The 22,880-nt window shown below is 42.1% G+C and overlaps 1 protein-coding gene across 2 annotated transcripts in view; it reads right to left on the reverse strand.

Annotated features, from left to right (window-relative positions):
* LOC118396713 (nuclear receptor ROR-alpha A) overlaps positions 1-22,880 on the reverse strand; it is a 288,021-nt gene that overhangs the window by 96,221 nt on the left and 168,920 nt on the right. For both annotated transcript variants that reach the window (XM_052465766.1, XM_035791086.2), the window contains one exon: positions 10,896-10,925. In XM_052465766.1, coding sequence (XP_052321726.1) covers positions 10,896-10,925 — 30 coding nt within the window. The remainder of the gene's footprint in view (positions 1-10,895; positions 10,926-22,880) is intronic.

Below are 22,880 nucleotides of genomic sequence, written 5' to 3' on the forward strand. Positions count from 1 at the left end.
TACAATGTCCGAACAGATAGAAACATTATTGAGACAAGTTCAATGGCTCTGTTGAACAAGGACAACCATATCTACTAGGTGCTAGTGTGATCACGCAATCGGCGAAACACAAAGGCCACAATAATTGCTACAAAACATGACTCATTTTTAGATCAGACTGCATGCTCAATACTGCTATATTGTATAATTATGTATGGAACACTTCTCGTCACTCAGAATTATGTAGGGAGACTGGAAAAACACCCTAAATAGTGTACTTCGGTGAAGATTTTCTTCAACATATTTTGAGGTGGGCCTTGTAAGTAGCTATATTTGTTGCAGCCATTAGTGAGAAGGCTGTACCAGTTTAACTCATATGTGTTTATGGTGCCTTCTCAATTTAAAATGTACAGGGGACAGATTGGAGTGACAGCAAGTCTTAAACGATAATGGTTGAGTCTTTTTTTGGACTTTAGCCGCTGCCAGTTTGGTATCCTTTGGCCTCTAGAAGTGTAAGGGATATAAAATGCCAACTTTTATTTGATATGCTGTAATGTGCAAACACATTAACTAGAAGCCAAACTGCATGCACCAATACCCAGTAATTACATTGAAATACTGGGAAAAATACAAACCTCTTCTCCCTTCAATGAATTGAGTTCATTAATTTATTCCTTCATTACGATAAACCTTTTTACAGTATAATCCAGTGCATTTTATGGTATTGTACTGTGTGTCATTACACAGTACTTGCATTGCTACTGTATTAAGATTACAGTAGGTATACTGCAATATGAAATACAGAAACATACTTGCCAATGAGCTGCCTGTTAATTGCTGTCAAATTCACAGCAACCCCTTTACAGTGTGGGTGAGCCTAGTATGTTTATTTTCTGCTTACTGAATTAGTTTTCACAAAACAGAACATTCTATGTATGTAGTGCGATTAATACACAATGTAGTTTTAACAAGTAGTAGGCAAGACAGATTTTGGACATGTCCATACTTTAACCTGCTGAAAATATGAAATTACTGTCAACAGTGTTATCTAAGCGTACTGTACTTACAGTAAAACAGAGTTATCCAAAGAAAGTTTGACAAAATATCCACACACAATTCATTTTGAGAAATCAATGGAGTCAGACATTTTCCATCTGTCTTGCCTACTACCTGCTAAAACAACATACATAGTGTACTAATCACACTACATATTACAATACAAAACATGCATTTGCTTACACCTTAACAATGTTTTAACATTTCATATTACCCACAAACAGTAGCCTTTACATTTTCTGGAGATTATTCTGGAATTAGCGTTACTCATTGTATATTTATTATTACTTTTATTATTAAGTGTTTTACTTTTCTATTAATTCTCTATTTACTTTCCTCTACATTGTTGGAAAGGGTTCATTAAGTAAGGATTTCACTGTTAGTCAATGCCTGTTGGTTATGAAGCATGTGACAAATAACATTTGATTTGATTTGATTAACCATAATTAATAAGGAAATCTCTCTGAGGAGAGGAATAGCAACATTGCTAGACAAGCTATGTGTGCTCTCTGGCCTATCAGAGCTGTGAGATAACACTTAAACAACACAATGTAACTCCAAGTCAATCACACTTCTGTGAAATCAAACTGTCCACTTAGGAAGCAACACTGATTGACAATACATTTCACATGCTGTTGGAAATGGAATAGACAACAATTGGAAATGATAGGCAATTAGCAAGACACCCCTAATAAAGGAGTCGTTCTGCAGGTGACACCTTCCTGGCTGATGTTTTGGTCACTTTTGAATGCTGGCGGTGCTTTCACTCTAGTGGTAGCATGAGACACAAGTGGCTCAGGTAGTGCAGCTCATCCAGGATGGCACATCAATGCGAGCTGTGGCAAGAACGTTTGCTGTGTCTGTCAGCGTAGTGTCCAGAGCATGGAGGCGCTACCAGGAGACAGGCCAGTACATCAGGAGATGTGGAGGAGGCCGTCTGAGGGCAACAACCCAGCAGCAGGACCGCTACCTCCGCCTTTGTGCAAGGAGGACCAGGAGGAGCACTGCCAGAGCCCTGCAGAATGACCTCCAGCAGGCCACAAATGTGCATGTGTCTGCTCAAACGGTCAGAAACAGACTCCACGGCGTCTCCAGACTGTCACGTCTGTCACATGTGCTCAGTATGAACCTGCTTTCATCTGTGGGGCGCCAGTGGCAAATTTGCCAATCTTGGTGTTCTCTGGCAAATGCCAAACGTCCTGCACGGTGTTGGGCTGTAAGCACAACCCCCACCTGTGGACGTCGGGCCCTCATACCACCCAGGGTGGTATCCTCCAGCATGACCAGTTTGGGTCAGTCATGGTGTGGGGTGGCATTTCTTTGGGGAGCCGCACAGCCCTCCATGTGCTCGCCAGAGGTAGCCTGACTGCCATTAGGAACCGAGATGAGATCCTCAGAACCCTTGTGAGACCATATGCTGGTGCGGTTGGCCCTGGGTTCCTCCTAATGCAAGACAATTTTATTTTATTTTTTTATTTTACCTTTATTTAACCAGGCAAGTCAGTTAAGAACATATTCTTATTTTCAATGACGGCCTGGGAACAGTGGGTTAACTGCCTGTTCAGGGGCAGAACGACAGATTTGTACCTTGTCAGCTCGGGGGTTTGAACTCGCAACCTTCCGGTTACTAGTCCAACGCTCTAACCACTAGGCTACGCTGCCGCCCCACAATGCTAGACCTCATGTGGCTGGAGTGTGTCAGCAGTTCCTGCAAGAGGAAGGCATTGATGCTATGGACTGGCCCGCCCATTCCCCAGACCTGAATCCAATTGAGCACATCTGGGACATCATGTCTCGCTCCATCCACCAACGCCACGTTGCACCACAGACTGTCCAGGAGTTGGCAGATGCTTTAGTCCAGGTCTGGGAGGAGATCCCTCAGGAGAGTTACAAATCCTAAACTCACAAAAAAAGTAACGTCCCTTTTTCAGGACCATGTCTTTCGAAGATAAAAAATCCAAATAACTTCACAGATCTTCATTGTAAAGGGTTTAAACACTGTTTCCCATGCTTGTTCAATGAACCATAAACAATTCATGAACATGCATCTGTGGAACAGTCGTTAAGACACTAACAGCAACAATTAAGATCAGAGTTATGAAAACTTAGGACACTAAAGAGGCCTTTCTATTGACTCTGAAAAATACCAAAATGAAAGATGCCCAGGGTCCCTGCTCATCTGCGTGAACGTGCCTTAGGCATGCTGCAAGGAGGCATGAGGACTGCAGATGTGGCCAGGGCAATAAATTGCGATGTCTGTACTGTGAGACACCAAAGACAGTGCTACAAGGAGAGAGGATGGACAGCTGATCATCCTCGCAGTAGCAGACCACGTGTAACAACACCTGCACAGGATCGGTACATCTGAACATCACACCTGGGGGACAGGTACAGGATGGCAACAACAACTGCCCGAGTTACACCTGGAAAGCACAATCCCTCCATCAGTGCTCAGACTGTCCGCAATAGAATGAGAGAGGCTGGACTAAGGCCTGTTGTAAGGCAAGTCCTTACCAGACATCACCGGCAACAACGTCACCTATGGGCACCAAACCCACCATCACTGGACCAGACAGGACTTGCAAAAAGTGCTCTTCACTGGCGAGTCGTGGTTTTGTCTCACCAGGGGTGATGGTAGGATTCGCGTTTATCGACAAAGAAATGAACGTTACACTGGGACCTGTTGGATCGGAGGGTGAGGGCTAGGGTCATTCCCCCCCAGAAGAGTTTGGGATCTTGCAGGTGCCTTGTTGGAAGATCTTGTGCCTGTTGGTCCCAGATATCTTTAAAAAAAGGTAGGGGTGTGGTTTAGAAAACTTGTCAGTATCTGCTGTGACCACCATTTGCTTCATGCAGCGTGACACATCTCCTTCGCATAGTGTTGATCAGGATGGTGATTGTGGACTGTGGAATGTTGTCCCACTCCTCTTCAATGGTTGTGCAAAGTTTCTGGATATTGGCGGGAACTTGAACAGTCTATCGTACACGTCGATCCAAAGCATCCCAAACATGCCCAATTTGTGACATGTCTGGTGATTATGCAGGCCATGGAAGAACTGGGATATTTTCAGCTTCCGGGAACTGTGTACAGATCCTTGCTACAGTATCACGCTGAAAGGTGATGACGGCAGATGAATGGCACGACAATGTGCCTCAGGATCTCATCACGGTATCTCTGTGGATTCAAATTGCCATAAAATGCATTTGTGTTCATTGTCCTTAGCTTATTCCTGCCCATACCATAACCCCACCGCCAACATGGGGCACTCTGTTCACAATGTTGACATCAGAAAACCGCTCGCCTACATGACGCCACACACGTGGTCTGCGCCATACACGTGGTCTGCGGCTTATGGTAGAGAAATTAACATTAAATTCTCTAGAAACAGTTCTGGTGGACATTCCTGCAGTCAGCATGCCAATTGCACACTCCCTCAAAACTTGAGACATCTGTGACAAATGCTGTTTAATCAGCTTCTTGATAGATGTCAGGTTGATGGATTATCTTGGCAAAGGAGAAATACTCACTAACAGGGATGAAAACAACTTTGTGTACAACATCTGAGATAAATGTTTTTTTTGTGCATATGGAACATTTCTGCTCACTTCACATGGCACCAACACTTTACATTGCATTTATATTTTTGTTCAGTGTAGATCTGATTACAGATTTTCAGGTTTGCTTCAGTCTTCTGATGAGAGATTAGAGGTGAGAATGCTTATCTGTCTGTGTAATCAGCTGGTCCACCTGATCCACAGGTCTACACCCTCTCCCTCAAAACATTTTAACACAAACTAACTCAACTCACAGGTAGACAACAGGACTCTCTTCTGGAGGTTGTGAGAAATTGTGGTAGCTGATGGTGCTCCTCAGGTCCTCCTCAGGTCCTCCTCAGGTTTCATTTTAATGACAATATTATAGGCTACAGTAAATAAATGTTTAATTGGCCACCAAATTAACTGCAAATAATATAAATTGACTTTCACTACTTATTTTTAAACCACTTCTGTAAACCACTTAAGCTTTTGAATATCTCAACATTTACAGATCCTTTTCCCACATTTTGTTGAGTTACAAGGTGGGATAAAAAATGGATTTCAGTCATTTTTGTACACGATCTAAACAAAATACTATGTAATGTCAAAGTGGACGAAAAATTCTAACGTGTAAAAAAAATAAAAATAAACACTAATATATCTTGATTACATGCAGTTGAAGTTGGAAGTTTACATACACCTTAGCCAAATACATTTGAACTCGTTTTTCACAAATCCTGACATTCAATCCGAGCAAAAAGTAATTGTCTTAGGTCAGTTAGGACCCCACTTTATTTTAAGAATGTGAAATGTCAGAACAATAGTAGAGAAAATGATTTATTTCAGCTTTTATTTATTTTCTAACATTCCCAGTGGGGTAGAAGCTTACATACAGTCAATTAGTATTTGGTTGCATTGCTTTTAAGTTGTTTAAAACTTGTTGACGCTACTCATCCCGGTAGCGGGATAATTGTCATCAGCAACCGCTGAATAGCATAGCGCCACAGTCAAATAATATTACTAAAAAATATTAATATTCATGAAATCACAAGTGCAATTTAGGAAAACACAGTTTAGCCTTTTGTTAATCCACCTGTCGTCTCAGATTTTTAAATTATGCTTTACAGCGAAAGCAATCCAAGCGTTTGTGTAAATGTATCGATAGCATAGCATAACATTATGTACACTAAGCATTAAGTAGCTAGGTCACGAAATTCAGAAAAGCAATCAAAAAAAATTGTTTACCTTTGATGATCTTCGGATGTTTTCACTCACGAGACTCCCAGTTACACAACAAATGTTCCTTTTGTGCCATAAAGATTATTTTTATACCAGAAATACTGACGTTTGTTTGTCGCGTTATGTTCAGAAATCCACAGGAAAGAGCGGTCATGACAATGCAGACGTATATTCCAAATAATATCCATAATGTCCACAGAGACATGTCAAATGTTTTTTATAATCAATCTTCAGGTTGTTTTTAAAATATATATTCGATAATATGTCAACCGAGTGTGTAGGTTTTTCAATAACAGCGGGAGGAACAATGGCGGCTTTACTCTTTTGCGCAAAACTCACTCTGAGAGCCCCCACCTATTCACTTATGCAATGTATCTTCACACTCATCTTTTCAAAATAAAAGCCTGAAACTATGTCTAAAGATTGTTGACACCTTAGGGAAGCCATAGAAAAAGGAACCTGTTTGATTTCCCTTTACATGGAGGGTAGGCATGCATAGGAACAGAGATGTTTCAAAATAAGAGGCAGTTCCTGATTGGATTTTCCTCAGGCTTTCGCCTGCAATATCAGTTATGTAATACTCACAGACAATATTTTTACAGTTTTAGGAACATTAGAGTGTTTTCTATCATAATCTGACAATTATATGCATATTCTAGTTTCTGGGGCTGACAAATAGACAGTTTCAAATGGGTACGTTTTTTAGCCAAAAACAAAAATACTGCCCCCTACACACAAAAGGTTAACTTGGGTCAAACTTTTCGAGTAGCCTTCCACACGCTTCCCACAATAAGTTGGGTGAATTTCGGTCCATTCCTCCTGACAGAGCTAGTGTAACTGAGTCAGGTTTGTATGTCTCCTTGCTCGCACACGCTTTTTCAGGTCTGCCCAGAAATGTTCTATGGGATTGAGGTCAGGGCTTTGTGAGGGCCACTCCAATACCTTGACTTTGTTGTCATTAAGCCATTTTGACACAACTTTGGAAGTATGCTTGGGGTCGTTGTCCATTTGGAAGACCCATTTTCCACTAAGCTTTAACGTCCTGACTGATGTCTTGAGATGTTGCTTCAATAAATCCACGTAATTTTCCATCCTCATCTATTTTGTGAAGTGCACCAGTCCCTCCTGCAGCAAAGCACCCCCACAACATGATGCTGCCACCCCCGTGCTTCACGGTTGGGATGGTGTTCTTCGGCTTGCAAACCTCCCCCTTTTTCTCCAAACATAACGATGGTCATTATGGCCAAACAGTTCCATTTTTGTTTCATCAGACCAGAGGACATTTCTCCAAAAAGTACAATCTTCGTCCCTATGGGCAGTTGCAAACCGTAGTCTGGCATTTTTATAGCAGTGTTGGAGCAGTGGCTTCTTCCTTGCTGAGCGGCGTATCAGGTTATGTCAATATAGGACTTGTTTAACCGTGGAGATAGATACTTTTGTACCTGTTTCCTCCAGCATCTTCACAAGGTCCTTTGCTGTTGCTCTGGGATTGGTTTGCACTTTTCGCACCAAAGTACATTCATCTCTAAGAGACAGAACGCGTCTCCTACCTGAGCGGTATGACGGCTGCGCGGCCCCATGGTGTTTATACTTGCGTACTATTGTTTGTACAGATGAGCGTGGATGAATACGACGCGTGGAGGTCTCCAAAAAAATTTCTGAGTTCCTTTGATTTTCCCATGATGTCACGCAAAAAGGCACTTAGTTTGAAGGTAGGCCTTGAAATACATCCACAGGTACACGTCTAATTGACTCAAATGATGCCAATTAGCCTATCAGAAGCTTCTAAAGCCATGACATCCTTTTCTGGAATTTCCAAGCTGTTTAAAGACACATTCAACTCAGTGTATGTAAGCTTCTGACCCACTGGAATTGTGATACAGTGAATTATAAGTGAAATAATCTGTCTGTAAACAATTGTTGGAAAACTTACTTGTGTCATGCACAAAGTAGATGTCCTAACCGACTTGCCAAAACTATAGTTTGCTAACAAGAAATGTGTGGAGTGGTTGAAAAATGAGTTTTAATGACTCCAACCTAAGTGTTTGTAAACTTCCGACTTCAACTGTACGTATTCAATCCCCTGAGTCAATACATGTTAGAACCACATTTGACAGCCATTACAGCTATATATCTATATATATATTTCTGGGTAAGTCTCTAAGAACTTTGCACACCTGGATTGTCCAATATTTGCACACTATTCTTTTAAAAAACCTTCAAGCTCTGTCCAGTTGGTTGTTGAAACAATGATAGACAGACATTTTCAAGTTTGCCATTGATTTTCAAGCCGATGTAAGTCAAAACCGTAACTATGCCACTCAAGAACATTCCATATCGTCTTGGTAAGCAACTCCTTATTGTCCTGCTGAAAGGTGAATTTGTCTCCCAGTGTCTGTTGGAAAGCAGACTGAACCAGGTTCTTCTCTAGGATTTTACATGTGCTTAGCTTTATTCAAATTATTTTTATTCTAAAATACTCCCTTGTCCTTGCCGATGACAAGCATACCCATAACATGATGCAGCCACCACCATGCTTGAAAATATGAGGAGTGGTACTCAGTGATGTGTTGTGTTGGATTTCTGAAGGCACTGTTATTGTTTATCATGAGTATAAATACAGCTGCCAAACTTCACAATTTTAGGGCCCTTCTACAGCCCACTCTGCCTTGCAGTAGGACCAAATAAACACATTCTCTATAAAGCTGTCAGCGAAAATGTACGGAAAAACATACTTGATTCCTTACTGAGAATTAATAGCTTTGTGGTTAAAGTTATATGGCCTGCTGGAGTTGGACCACCCAAATGGTGGATGGAGGTAGAGGCTCCAGCCCAGGCCTGTACATTTACTCTCATTCTTTCACAGTCTGAATGCTGAGAGACTATGATGGTCAGCAGCACATGAAGTGTCCATTACCATCCAAAATACTTCACTTCATAGGGTGGAGTGCCCAGACGTATAGGAGAGAGGAGAATTCGTTTTGGATAAGAGCATCTGCTAAATGACTAAAATGTAAAATCTGAATGTAAATGGAGGAGGAAAGTGGAGGAGAGGAACGTCTGCCAGGAAACAGCTGCCCCTGTAATTTATATTGATGATGGGACTGGCTGGCGTGGCGGTCTGGCAGGGAGCTTCCAGGGGTTTGATCACTCAGGCAGGAAAAGAGGAGAGAGATAAGATAGAGGGATGGGCTCTGTCTTTGGGCTCTCTGGGCTGAATGGATGGGGAGGGAGGTTTCTCCCTGAGTCTGCTCAGCTGAGACCACAGAGACACTCAACACTGTACAGTCTGGCCCTGCAGGAGACGCAATAGAAGAGCCCAGTCTGACTGAAGTGATGGTAGTCAGGGTGTAGTTGTAGCTGGAGAGACATAAATAGTGCCCTAGTATAGCCAGCCTTAAACCACCATGTTGGGTGGAGCTACTGTATATCCACCTCATTATGACTACTTCAGCCAGAAGTACTAGAGCTCCTCTCCTAATCCACCAGATCTTCCATCACAGTGTCCGTGACCATTAACTGTCCTTTGAATCATTCCCTGTGCATTCACATCTTTTGACTCAGGACTATCGCCTCTTCCTGACTGCACTGCATATCAATCAGCGACTTGTTAAAGCACTTTACTTTGATTTCTTGACACGGATCAGATTTGAATATTTCTAATTGAAATGAAAGTGTGCAGTCCAGTCTCTGCCCAGGGCTTTGAACCCAGACTCCTAAATCATGCTCTTTGATTTGAGGCCCCTTCCGGTGTAGAGGTGCTTAGCTCTGGTCTAATTAAGACAGCAGTGGGTTATCGGATAAATGGTCAAAGGACTCTGTTTTACCTTACAGAGGAGAAGAGGTTGAATATCAAACACACACACTTCAAACAAACACTCCATTCATCCCTCTGGCCAGGCAAATAGCTTAACATAAACATCTACCTGACCTTAACGTTATTTTCAGAGACAGAGTTTATGTGACTGCTTCACTCAGGTAGGGCTGGCTAAAGGACCAGCTAGTGCAGGCCAAAGACCACTTTTTTGTGTTTTACAGGGAGTGATCTAACCCTGAGACAGTCAGTCCACTTTTACAGAGTATCCCTACGGTCTTCCCTCTCCACAAGTTTCATTGTGATGAACAGAGTGAGAGCATAACCTTCTAGAGCTCGACTTTCCCACATATACACACACAGATGGAGACATGTGCACGCGCGCACACACACACACACACACACACACACACACACACACACACACACACACACACACACACACACACACACACACACACACTACAGTTTTTAGATGCATTTATGTTTTTGTATACATTTATGTCATATCTACAGTCTTCAACTGAACAGTTCTCTAGGAAACCATCATTTTTCAACATAAATATTGTGTGGCTTCAGGTAAGAGGCAGAGAATCTCTGAGATTGCCTACTGTTGGCATTTACATAGGATTCATAGCACCATGCTGTGTCACAAACCATTCCTGTATCTCTGTATTTCTCTGATAGCATCTCTCTTTCAGAAGTGCACAGCACTTGTAGTTAACCCAGCCTCTAAAGGTTTCAAACAAACCACATCCTTGTATTTTTTTAAGTTGCAAGCCTTGCAGAGAACAAAGAGGAGCTTCAGCAAACTGTCTGGCTGGGATATCAGAGCATGATTTCAGACAGTCATATGACTACATATCATTTCAATATCCTCTCTGCCATTATTAAAATATTCTCTCCAGTTCTACACACAGATAGGAAATAATGAAGAATTGCAATAATAAAGAAAAGTTGACTTGGGAAAATGCCAAAGCACGAGGTCATGTTGCTGTTGGAGGTCAATGTGTGATGAGAATATTACAGTACATACAGTAGTAATAAAAAAAACACAATCATGGAATCTCTTTTCATCCTAAGTATAAGGTATACTGATGTGTCTGATTTGAAAATAGGTGGTTTTATAAAAGCAGGCCAGTAGCTAATATGTTATGTTGTTGTATTCCATAGTTTTGCAATAAGGTGGGCTAATGTCCATATTTCAATCATTTTGGTATTAATTTCAAACAACAAGTGGAATTCATGCTATCATGTGGTTTGTACTCACAGGTATGTGTCTTCTTTGTTACTGAAATACCTGAAAAATAAAGGGAAACAGACTTGTTAGAACCACATTAAATCTGAAAATTGAGGACAGTCATACAATATCCCTGTGCCTATATAACGGGGTCAGTGTGCTGCTAAAAGCTCAAAAGGTACCTCTTGGATGGCTCCATCCACAACATTTCAAGCTAGCTGTGGAGTGAGCTTATGTTACGTTCTTAACTACGTTACACCTAACTTAACACCTAACGCCACATGGCTGTGTTGCTATGTGACTGTGCTGCTGTGGCCCTGTGGTTCTCCTGTCTCTTGGCTCGGTCACAGAGATTATAGAGGTCCCATGCAGGCTCAGGGCAGTGGTGTGACTGGCCCACCTACAGCCCTCCTACTGAAAAACCCATAGCAACAACCCTGGCAAGGTTGCTCAAACCCCACGGACAGCATCCAGATCATGATTTATTTTGTATTTTTTTCTAGAATATAAATCTGCACAAACACTGTAATGCCCCCATGTGTGACCTCACAGGGCCTATAGCCTGTACATGAGTAAGTCTGTTCCCCAGAGCGGAAGACAGGACGGCGGGGCTGTGACTTCACTCTGCGTCAGACCTGTGTTTCTGAGGGTGAGGCAGAGAGGGAGCGGTACTGGCAGTCCTCAGCCTTCCCCCCTTCGGGTGTCAACTCATCGGATGAGCCTCCCTGGCTCCAGCTTTGTCTCCGGCTGCAGCCCCTCTCGTCTGCAGCGTGGGCCTAATGCCCTGAGAGTCCGACGAGGGCCAGCGCACAGCCAACCATGGGCCCCAGCGGGCTCCGATGCTCATGCTTTGCAGGGCGAAAGAACACTAATAGATCCCACTTGTCATGCGGAAGCAATGGCTAATTTTTCTACAGCTTGCATCTGAAACTCAGGGGATGGCGGGCTGACATGATTCAATAATTCTCCGGCAACTGGCCGGAGATAACAATGTTTCAGACATGTTTGAGAGGAAACGAGTCAAAGAGCAACGAGGGGGAAAACAAATACTGTAAGCTTGTCAACTCTCTGTACACAGACACACATTGGATATCAGGTCCATTGAGCAGAAAGAGAGAGGGGAAACAGCAACCTAGAGGCCATGTCTCTGTGATCAGGCTACAGCATTGTTCCAGTGCTCACGGCCAAAGTAATTGTCCAACTGAGTCATTACACAAGAATAAAAAACAATTGGTAATCCTCCTTTAATTCCAGGTCTCAATCAACTAAGGGTATTCAGTGTTAGCCTCAGAGGCCATGAGGGAGTGGTGGCATCAAGGTGTTGTAAGGGCAGCCAGACTTAGACCTCTAAGACCATGTAAGGAACCTCTCTGGTTTCATGTTGGGATAATACAGTATCAGGGGCTTTTTCCTGGCTTCTCTTCAGATCTTACAAACTCTATTATAGACACATAAAACAGACATTTTGAGACTTTGTAAATCGGGCTCTGGTTATTGTTAGACATACGATACTAAAGCATGAGTTGTACTCCAGCTATTTCAATGAAAATGCACAACACAATTTCACACTTCGAATGTAAGGAAATTGGTGGAAAAAGCATGGCTGAGTCACATTCTTTCCATTAGATCACAATATTAAATCAGCTCGCTGTTCTGTAAAAGTCTGAAATGTATCTCAACATTTTGCTTCCCCCAGAAAAAGCAATAGACCAGATACAACTAAAGAATGAACATTGTGAACCCTTAGATACGGGGATTGTCACTCTCCAGAACATTGCTTGTAATAGTGGAAGTGGCCAAACTAAGAAGTACAGTAAGAGCAGATTTTGTTCTCTTTCAGTTCTTAATTCTCTGAATATGGCTGAGGTCCAGCAACTAGTAGTGGTCTGTGTGACTTAATCCCTGCTCTCCCTGTTTCTCCTTACACTGCACAAGTGGTTCTCAAACTGGGGGCTCGCGATAAGATTTTGGGGGGTCGCGAGTTTGAAACTGAATGACGAAAATACATATTTTAATAGGCTACATATACAATTTGTATTTTATATGTATACCTTTGCCTAATCTATCTGGTTATTAACATAGACCTACGTTATTGCACAAAATTATTCTCTCAATAAACATCTCATCGGTGCTTCAGAGCCAAAAAGTTGAGTGTCTTGACTGTTCATCAGCGTTGGTGTGCAAAGGCAGGTGAGCCCATATCCAGATTAGTGACCGAAAAGCACTGGTTTCATTTTATCCAGTTCTGCCTGGCAAGAACAGTATGTTTATATTATCCAAATAAAATACAGTTTAGCAATCTGCTACAGATGCATCTTTGCCAGAACCTGGCAATTGAATTGATAATTTTCACATTTCAGATATGCCTAGTCTGGGTCGCTACTGGATATATGTCTAAAGATGGCTGTAACATCGAAATACCTTCAGTACTTACGGGATGAAGATGTAACATATTCTGATGAATTTGTTACGATATTTGTGAGGTAGAAAAAGGCTACAGATAGACCATGCTTTCCAACCTCTGCTGTATACATGTAGGATATATGATCCTGCTTGATCTGGACTTTAGAGAAATGACATATCCGTAGTTGATATTGGTTGCTAACATAAATGACTTTCAGCTCAAAATGCAGGTGTAAAACAGAGGTAATTTCTATATATTGCATTCTGAAAATGCATCACCGTTTATGGCTGTATTGACAGGCTACATTTGCATAACAATTGTGCATTTGCGTGCACAGGAGTTGGGAGCTTTGACACTCCTTTTTAGGGTTGTGGGTCAAAAGGTTTGAAACAATTGCACTAAAACATACCACACAACACTACATTATACTACCATACATTATACAGTACTACCCTACACTACACTACTTCATACATTACACACCTACATTACACTATCCTATACTACACTACATTACATTATCCTACCCTACGCTACTCCACATTATAAACTGGGTGGGTCGAGCCCTGAATGCTGATTGGCTGACAGCAGTGGTATATCAGAATGCATATCACGGGTATGACCAAACATGTATTTTAACTGCTCTAATTATGTTGGCAACCAGTTTATAATAGCAATACGGCACCTCAGGGGTTTGTGGTATTTGGGCAATATCCAGGCACTCCGCTTTAAGTCGTGCATAAGAACAGCCCTTAGCCGTTGTATATTGGCCATAAACCACGCACCCTCATGTCTTATTGCTTAATTAAACTACACTACATTATACTACATTAGACTACATTACATTATACTAAACTACATTATACAATACTACATTATACTAGACTACAATATGCTACATGATACAACATTACACTATATTACTCTACATTACACTACCCTACAGTCCTCTACACTACATTACACTACATTATATTACACAAAATTATACTACACAACATCATACTACATTACATTACATTAAACTACACTACATTATATTACACTTTGCTACACTACACTAAATTATACTACACTACATTACACTACATATATTACACTACACTACATTATACTATACTACATTATATTACTCTACACTACATTATACTGCACTACAATACATTACATTACATTACACTACACTACATTATATTACTTGTACACCACATTATACTACACTACATTATACTACTACACTACATTATACTACACTACATTATATTACACTGCACTACATTATAATACAGAACATTATACTACACTACATTAATTTACACTACACTACATTATATTACATCACATTATATTACATTACACTAAACAACATTACATTATGCTACACTACCATATACTACACTACATAATTTAAAAAAATGTTTTATTTCACCTTTATTTAACCAGGTAGGCCAGTTGAGAACAAGTCCTCATTTACAACCTCATTTACAACCTGGCCAAGATGAAGCAAAGCAGTGCGACACAAACAGCACAGAGTTATACATGGGATAAACAAACGTACAGTAAATAACACAATATAAAGATCTATATGCAGTGTGTGCAAATGTAGTAAGATTAGGGAGGTAAGGCAGCAAATAGGCCATAGTGGTAAAACAATTACAATTTAGCAATTCAACACTGGAGTGATAGATGTGCAGAAGATGAATGTGCAAGTAGAGATACTGGGGTGCAAAGGAGCAAAAAAAGAAATAACAATATGGGGATGAGGTAGTTGGGTGGGCTATTTACAGATGGGCTGTGTACAGGTGCAATGATCGGTAAGCTGCTCTGACAGCTGATGTTTAAAGTTAGTGAAGGAGATATAAGACTCAAGCTTCAGTGATTTTTGCAATCGGTTCCAGTCATTGACAGCAGAGAACTGGAAGGAAAGATGGCAAAAGTAGGAGTTGGCTTTGGGGATGACCAGTGAAATATATCTGCTGGAGCGCGTGCTACGGATGGGTGCTGCTATGGTGACCAGTGAGCTGAGATAAGGCGGGGCTTTAGATGACCTGGAGCCAGTGGGTTTGGAGACGAATATGAAGCGAGGGCCAGCCAACGAGAGCATACAGGTTCTAGTGGCAGGTAGTATTTGGGGCTTTGGTGACAAAACGGATGGCACTGTGATAGACTACATCCAAATTGGTGAGTAGAGTGTTAGAGGCTATTTTGTAAATCGCTGAAGTCAAGGATCAGTAGGATAGTCAGTTTTACAAGGGTATTTTTGGCAGCATGAGTGAAGGATGCTTTATATTACACTACACTAGATTACATTATACTACACTACAGTACAATACACAACATTATACTTCCCCACACATCATTATACTACGCTACCCTATACTACACGAAAATACACTAAACTCCATTATTTTATATTACACTACACTATATTATATTACACTACACTACCATACACTACATTATACTACAATACATTACATGGCAGTACACTACATTATACTACCTACCGTACATTATACTCCCCTACACAACATTAATACTACACTAACCTACACTACACTACATTATATGACACTACATTAAATTACATTACATTACACTACATTATACTATACTACACTACATTATATTGCACTAAACTACATTATATTATACTACACTACATTATACTGCACTACATTACATTACACTACCCTACATTATACCTCACTACCTTACACTAAACTACCGTATACTTCATTATACTACACTACATTACACTAGCCTACACTACACTACCCTACCCTACACTACCCTACAATGCACTGCACTGCACTACTATGCACTGCACTACACTACACTATATGTCAGCAACCTCTGAATCCTGCAGGCTCAGTCCTATAAGCTATCAGTCTTCCATCTTCCCCAAATCACAAACAGCCATTATGTCAATGTCACTAAGAGATATGAAAATCGTTACACCAAAGATTTACTTGGACATAGAGGAGGAAATCATTACTGTCAAAACAGTTACAGGCTCGCTTAGAAAAATTGCCTGTTGCTAGGTAGGGGAGGGGAGAGGAGGAAGGGGTGGAAAGCTTGCCCACTTCCTCTATATGTCATTCAGAGCACTCTGATTGGAGGTGGCAAGGGGGAAGGGGCCACAGAGCCAATGAGTGAATCAGGCTGTGGGAGGGGAGGGTGGGGCTGGGCTCTGGGCACTGACATTGGTGATGCCTGCCAGTGTATGTCTACTCTACTGGATGGCAGGTTCAGAGGTTACTTTGTAGGTGAGTCTCTCCTTGGCAGACAGACAATCTAACACAACAAGCTTGCCGTTAAAAGACCAAAGTAGGGTGTATACAAATCAATGGCCATTACATTGATGTTCCCTTTAGCCAATACATTTTATTTGCGTTTCATTTTGTTAAATGAAACTTCCCTCATTTGACTACTGAATTTTCTAGTAGAGATTACCATTTGTCACAATGGAAGGAGGGGACAGCTGTCACCTGGAAGTCTTTGATCATTCTGATACCACCTCAGAGTGGTAAACATTCACAGCACACATTCTGCTCCTCAACATGTTCTCTCCAGTCTCTTCTCATGAGAATCGTCCCCTCATCAAATCTGAAAGGAGACTGTGTGCAGACGGCTGGAGGTTAACCTCCACCACATCTATCTGCAGGGGGGCACACATCCTGTAAACATGCCACTGAAACAGAAGTGAAGCGGGCAGGGAAGCAGGCTGGGGCCAGGCATCGGAGTGGTGCTTCTCCAGCACTGCAGCTCAAAGTGACAGCACTGTAATGAAGTCTGAGGCACGCGACAGGCCGTACGTCATAATTTCAGGTTCCTTAAAGCTTGACAGGGAATGATTATCATGGATGGTTATTGTCACCCTCCCTCCCTGGGAGACGCCGGTGCGCTCAGGGGCTGTTGCACCGTGACATTCAAAGTTACAGTCTCCTTCATATAATGGAGCTGTCCTCTCAGCACGCTAATGGGAGCGATTCATTTAACCTGTGCCAGAAACACACAGACGAGGAAGTTCCTAATGCGAGGCCCCTCCCGTGGGGACGTCACACTCTCCCCCTGGCTGCTCCCTGCCTTCCTGCTGCTTGATTCATTGACTGGAGCTCCTCACTTATCATCATTCACTGCTCAGTCTGGGGAGACATGGAGACACTCTTCCTCCAGTCCGCTTCCCGCTCCGCTCTGCTCAGCACGCCTACGCTCCACGCCCAACACGCACAAGGACACAGCCAGCACGGATCAGACCAGGCCAAACCAGCACAGCAGTCACAGATACAGGGGGCCCCACACACTGGTGTCAGGTAGGGAGTAGCTGTATTCTCCTGGAATCATGGGCTATTGGATACAGGTATTCAAAGCCCATCAGAGTCCATTACTAGGGCCCTCTTATCTAATACACATCGAAACTGTAGATACCATTCACTTTCAAAGTAGTTTACTTCCATACAGAGAAAAGAGTACAATATACTGATTTGAGTTCCCAATACAATGAATAATTACATACCATACACAATACGCTGTAAGAGCTCAATTAGGGAGATCAGTGCAGTGTTCTAACTTTGGCAGTCTTTAGGAAGGCTAAGTTTCATACACAAAGTAATTCCAATAAGCGTCCCTTCTGCAGTGACACACTTAGCCTTATTATACTGGTATAAACTATAAATGCAAAAATGTAATGATTAAAAAAGCATAATGATTCTAATCAGCTGCCCCCTAATATACTAAAACACTTACTCCATGGAGAGGCCAACTATCTGGGGAGGCGTAAGAGAAAAATGACTTCTCTGTCTCTAGGCGCTGTTATTTCTGGTCATTTCTAATTGGTTTTAACTAAAAGCAACCACTCAGAGAACTCAACAGGTTACTCCAATGCATCGCTATGGAATTATCTGCAAATAGACGATTTACATCCAAATTAGTTTTAGAGGACACCACAATTGTCTTTCAAGAGAAGAGAGGAAAAAGAGGGAGAAAAAAACAAGCCTATATTTCTCCATATATTTCTCTTTAATATATTTCTCTAAACCTGGATATCTGAAATTATCAGTGACCCACTGATCACCAGATAGAGCCCTTGCAGACTCTTCTCTCTCTACAGTATTTTTGCCAGACTCCTGTACGGTTCTCCCCCAGGGTAGTTCTGCTTTATTGGTCCTGTGAGTCTCCAGGTGATCCCTCAGTGCTGTGTGTTTGGAGCTGTGTGGTGGCTCGTGAATTATACATAGTGGCAGAGGAATAGACGTGGCCCAGGAGGGCCACGGGAACAGCAGGCATGGCTGGGAGGCAGATTGAACACTCTGACAGAATTTTAATTGTACCGCAGGGAGTGGAGCGATAAGCGCTATTGTTATTGGTGAGAAGCCGCAGCCCAGGTTCCCTCAGCTGAGTGCCTAAACAAATGGTGAGCGTCGCCAAACAGTCCCGTAACGCTGCCGCAACGTTCCCGGACTTATAACGAGGGATCGCGTGGCAATTTTGTTGGAGGCCATCGTGTGGAGGAAGGTTCAGAACATCGACGCAATATTAATATTTACAATGATAGTAAATAAGTTGTGAATCTTTAAGACCGTAGCTGACTGGCAGGTAATGTTTCCTAACACTCTCAAATGAACAATAAAGGTGAGCAGTTTCAAGAAAAGGATACTTGAAGATTAAAAAAAATAATCCAATCAAATCAAATCAAATGTTATTCGGTCGCATACACATATCTAGTAGATGTTATTGCGGGTGTAACGAAATGCTTTTAAAAATGAACAACTTCCTTTTCATGAAAAAAAAGTCTGGCATTTTGTTCAATGTTTCTGTGTGATGCTCTGTTGAGTGGTGCAGGGGAAAAGCCAAACGACAGTGTTTCTCCTGCTTTGAAATGCTTTTCTTTGATCCTGCCTGTAATGTAACTCCTCTGAGAGCTGGTCCCTGGAGGCCAGCGGATACAGGAAGCCCCTCAGCGCTGGTCAAAGTGAGGCCAGGGGCACAACACAGGCAGGCTTCTCTGTGTTTGGACTATCTGAGCAGGCAGTTCCCAGCTCTCAGTAATCTCCCTGGGATCCAGCCTGAACCACATATGAAACCCAATACCATCTCAGCCTGAACCATAAATATAGCCCTTCCAGACCACCCTGATGCACTGTACTGTACACCAGCCTGCACTGACCACTACTGAGTGCGTTAATAGGCTCACACAAAACAACACAGTTGGACTCCAAGGATTCTGGAGCACATACTTCCTCGCAAGGATAAAAATAATATTTATGACAAAAAAAACATTACAGTAGTAAATGTATGCTTTTATTTATCGAATGATATGGCGTATCTCAAGTGCTCGCCAAGGGTCACCCACAAAAGCCAGAGCAGAACTAACCTAACGTAGCAGATATTGAAACTACATACTGGTCTTGATGAGAAGAAAATAAATATTGAGGAGGTTCTCTTCTGCACTGCTCAACCAATCCAGTAAATGTGGAGGAAGGGTTACGATGGAGTGTTGCCGCAACATCCGGTGGATCGTGAATTATACATGACCCGGGAGAGTCTAGAGCAGAACTGGACATGAGAGAGGAAACAGAATGTCCGTCAGTCTGAGGGTTAGAGGCTGTGACCTCTGACCTAGGTTCATAAAATGAATTCCTGCTAGAATGTACTTTCTTTCTGTGAAACACACACAGTACAATCACTTCTTCAGCCTTTTAACAGGAATAACTAGAATAGGAAGACCTTGAGATCGTCGAGAGAATGGAACTGAACGGTGGCCAGAAAAGTTAAGCGAGCAAAGGGCTCATACACTTCTCGCTATAGCCAATCTCCTCCCATTCTAACCGGAAAGGAAAGTCAACATGCTTACACATTCCTGCATCACCTCAGAAAGGTTACAGAAGGAAGTTCTCCCAGGTTCAAGCTGAGACCCAGAAAACCCAACCGTTCCCTGAGGATAAGACCTTATTAATTCAGAAGTTCAGAATGAACTGAATCCTACACATGTAGCAATGTAATACATATATTTTATTCATACTGGAGTTAATCATATCGCAGTCATTAAATGTCAAACTTGCAATACTAGATAATTTTTTGCAATGTGCTCCCTTGGGCTAACCTATTCAGTAGGCCTAGAAAAATAACTAACAAAGGAGATAAAGCTCTCCGATCACCCTTTTCAAAGCTCTGGGTTCTTCTCTGTGTGGTCTGCTGTTATTGTACATGTGCAGCACTAAGGATGTCTCGCCACACAGACATCTCTACAGGAAACCACAAAAGCAGTTCACATGCTATTAGACTGTGTTTCCCAGAGGTCTATATCACTATCACAGATATCATGCTGCTAGACTGCGTTTCCCAGAGGTCTATACCACTATCACAGATATCATGCTGCTAGTGAAGTGCTCATCAGACTGACCTGTCACAATCCTGATAAGAATCTAGTCTCTGGACTTCTCACATGTCATGTCCAACATGTTTTATCTTCAATTCTACCCCTGCAAAACTCTTTCCATCCAATTTTTACAAGTCAAGATAGGCCTACAGGACTATATTTATACCATGTTGTACACAAAGGAACTGATGTGTGCACTGATAGTCTGTCCCATGACAAGTAGTTAACAGAGCTGTCCAACAGGTACCTATTTCAAAATGACACATTAAGGAGGCAAAGAAAACCACTGAAGATTTTTCAAAACGACATACATGTCATACAATCACTCTTATCTACATTCGTGGCCAAAAGTTTTGAGAATGATACAAATATTAATTTTCACAAAGTCTGCTGCCTGAGTTTGTATGATGGCAATTTGCATATACTCCAGAATGTTATGAAGGGTGATCAGATGAATTACAATTAATTGCAAAGTCCCTCTTTGCCATGCAAATGAACTGAATCCCCAAAAACATTTCCATTGCATTTCAGCCCTGCCACAAAAGGACCAGCTGACATCATGCCAGTGATTCTCTCGTTAACACAGGTGTGAGTGTTGACGAAGACAAGGCTGGAGATCACTCTGTCATGCTGATTGAGTTTGAATAACAGACTGGAAGCTTCAAAAGGAGGGTGGTGCTTGTTCTTCCTCTGTCAACCATGGTTACCTCCAAGGAAACATGTGCCGTCATCATTGCTTTGCACAAAAAGGTTTTCACGGGCAAGGATATTGCTGCCATTAAGATTGCACCTAAATCAATAATTTATCAGATCATCAAGAACTTCAAGAAGAGCAGTTCAATTGTTGTGAAGAAGGCTTCAGGGCGCCCAAGAAAGTCCAGCAAGCGCCAGGACCATCTCCTATAGTTGATTCAGCTGCGGGATCGGGGCACCACCAGTACAGAGCTTGCTCAGGAATGGCAGTAGGCAGGTGTGAGTGCATCTGCACGCACAGTGAGGTGAAGACTTTTGGCGGATGGCCTGGTGTCAAGAAGGGCAGCAAAGAAGCTACTTCTCTCCAGGAAAAACATCAGGGACAGATTGATATTCTGCAAAAGGTACAAGGATTAGACTGCTGAGGACTGGGGTAAAGTCATTTTCTCTGACGAATACCCTTTCCGATTGTTTGGGGCATCCGTAAAAAGCTTGTCCAGAGAAGACAAGGTGAGCGCATCCATCAGTCCTGTGTCATGTCAACAGTAAAGCATCCTGAGACCATTCATGTGTGGGGTTGCTTCTCAGCCAAGGAGTGGGCTCACTCACAATTTTGCCTAAAAACACAACACATACTCCGAGAGCAACACCTCCCAACCATCCAGGAAAAGTTTGGTGACGAACAATGTCTTTTCCAGCATGATGGAGAAACTTGCCATAAGGCAAAAGTGATAACTAAGTGGCTCGGGGAACAAAACATCGATATTTTGGGTCCATGGCCAGGAAACTCTCCGGACCTTGATCCCATTGAGAACTTGTGGTCAACCCTCAAGAGGCGGGTGGACAAACAAGACCCCACAAATTCTGACAAACTACAAGCTTTGATTATGCAAGAATGGGCTGCCATCAGTCAGGATGTGGCCCAGAAGTTAATTGACAGCATGCCAGGGTGGTCTTGAAAAAGAATTCTCAACACTGCAAATATTGCAAATATTTGCATCAACTTCATGTAACTGTCAATAAGTCTTTGACATTTATGAAATGCTTGTAATTATACTTCAGTATTCCATAGTAACATCTGACAAAAATATCTCAAGACACTGAAGCAGCAAACTCTGTGAGAATTAATATTTGTGTCATTACCAAAACTTTTGGCCACGACTGTAGTATAGGGTAGGTCATGTGGAGGAACTCTGGTCCATAAGTATAAATGCTGAGCAAATAGGCACGTGTCTACTGAGTCCATTGAGAAGCTTCTTGTTACTTATGTGTCCTCCCAGGTCTCAGAAGAGTGGATGGAAGTGTGTGCTGATAAGGACTTGTGTGTAATTGTTCAGAAGGGAGACAGCTGACCAATAATGCAAACTGGCCTTCTGAAGCCTCCCATGTAATAATATATCCTGGGAGATGAATTACATGGCCGTCAATACTCTTAATTAATATCCTGCTCTTATTGAACACTCTCTGCTGCGTCAAACAGGGAGAGGCAGCAGCGTGAGAGTTGTCTGAAGGTTTGTGAGCAGCACTGGAGGAGAGA

This window comes from Oncorhynchus keta, chromosome 17, assembly GCF_023373465.1.
Source record: "Oncorhynchus keta strain PuntledgeMale-10-30-2019 chromosome 17, Oket_V2, whole genome shotgun sequence".
NCBI lineage: Eukaryota > Metazoa > Chordata > Actinopteri > Salmoniformes > Salmonidae > Oncorhynchus > Oncorhynchus keta.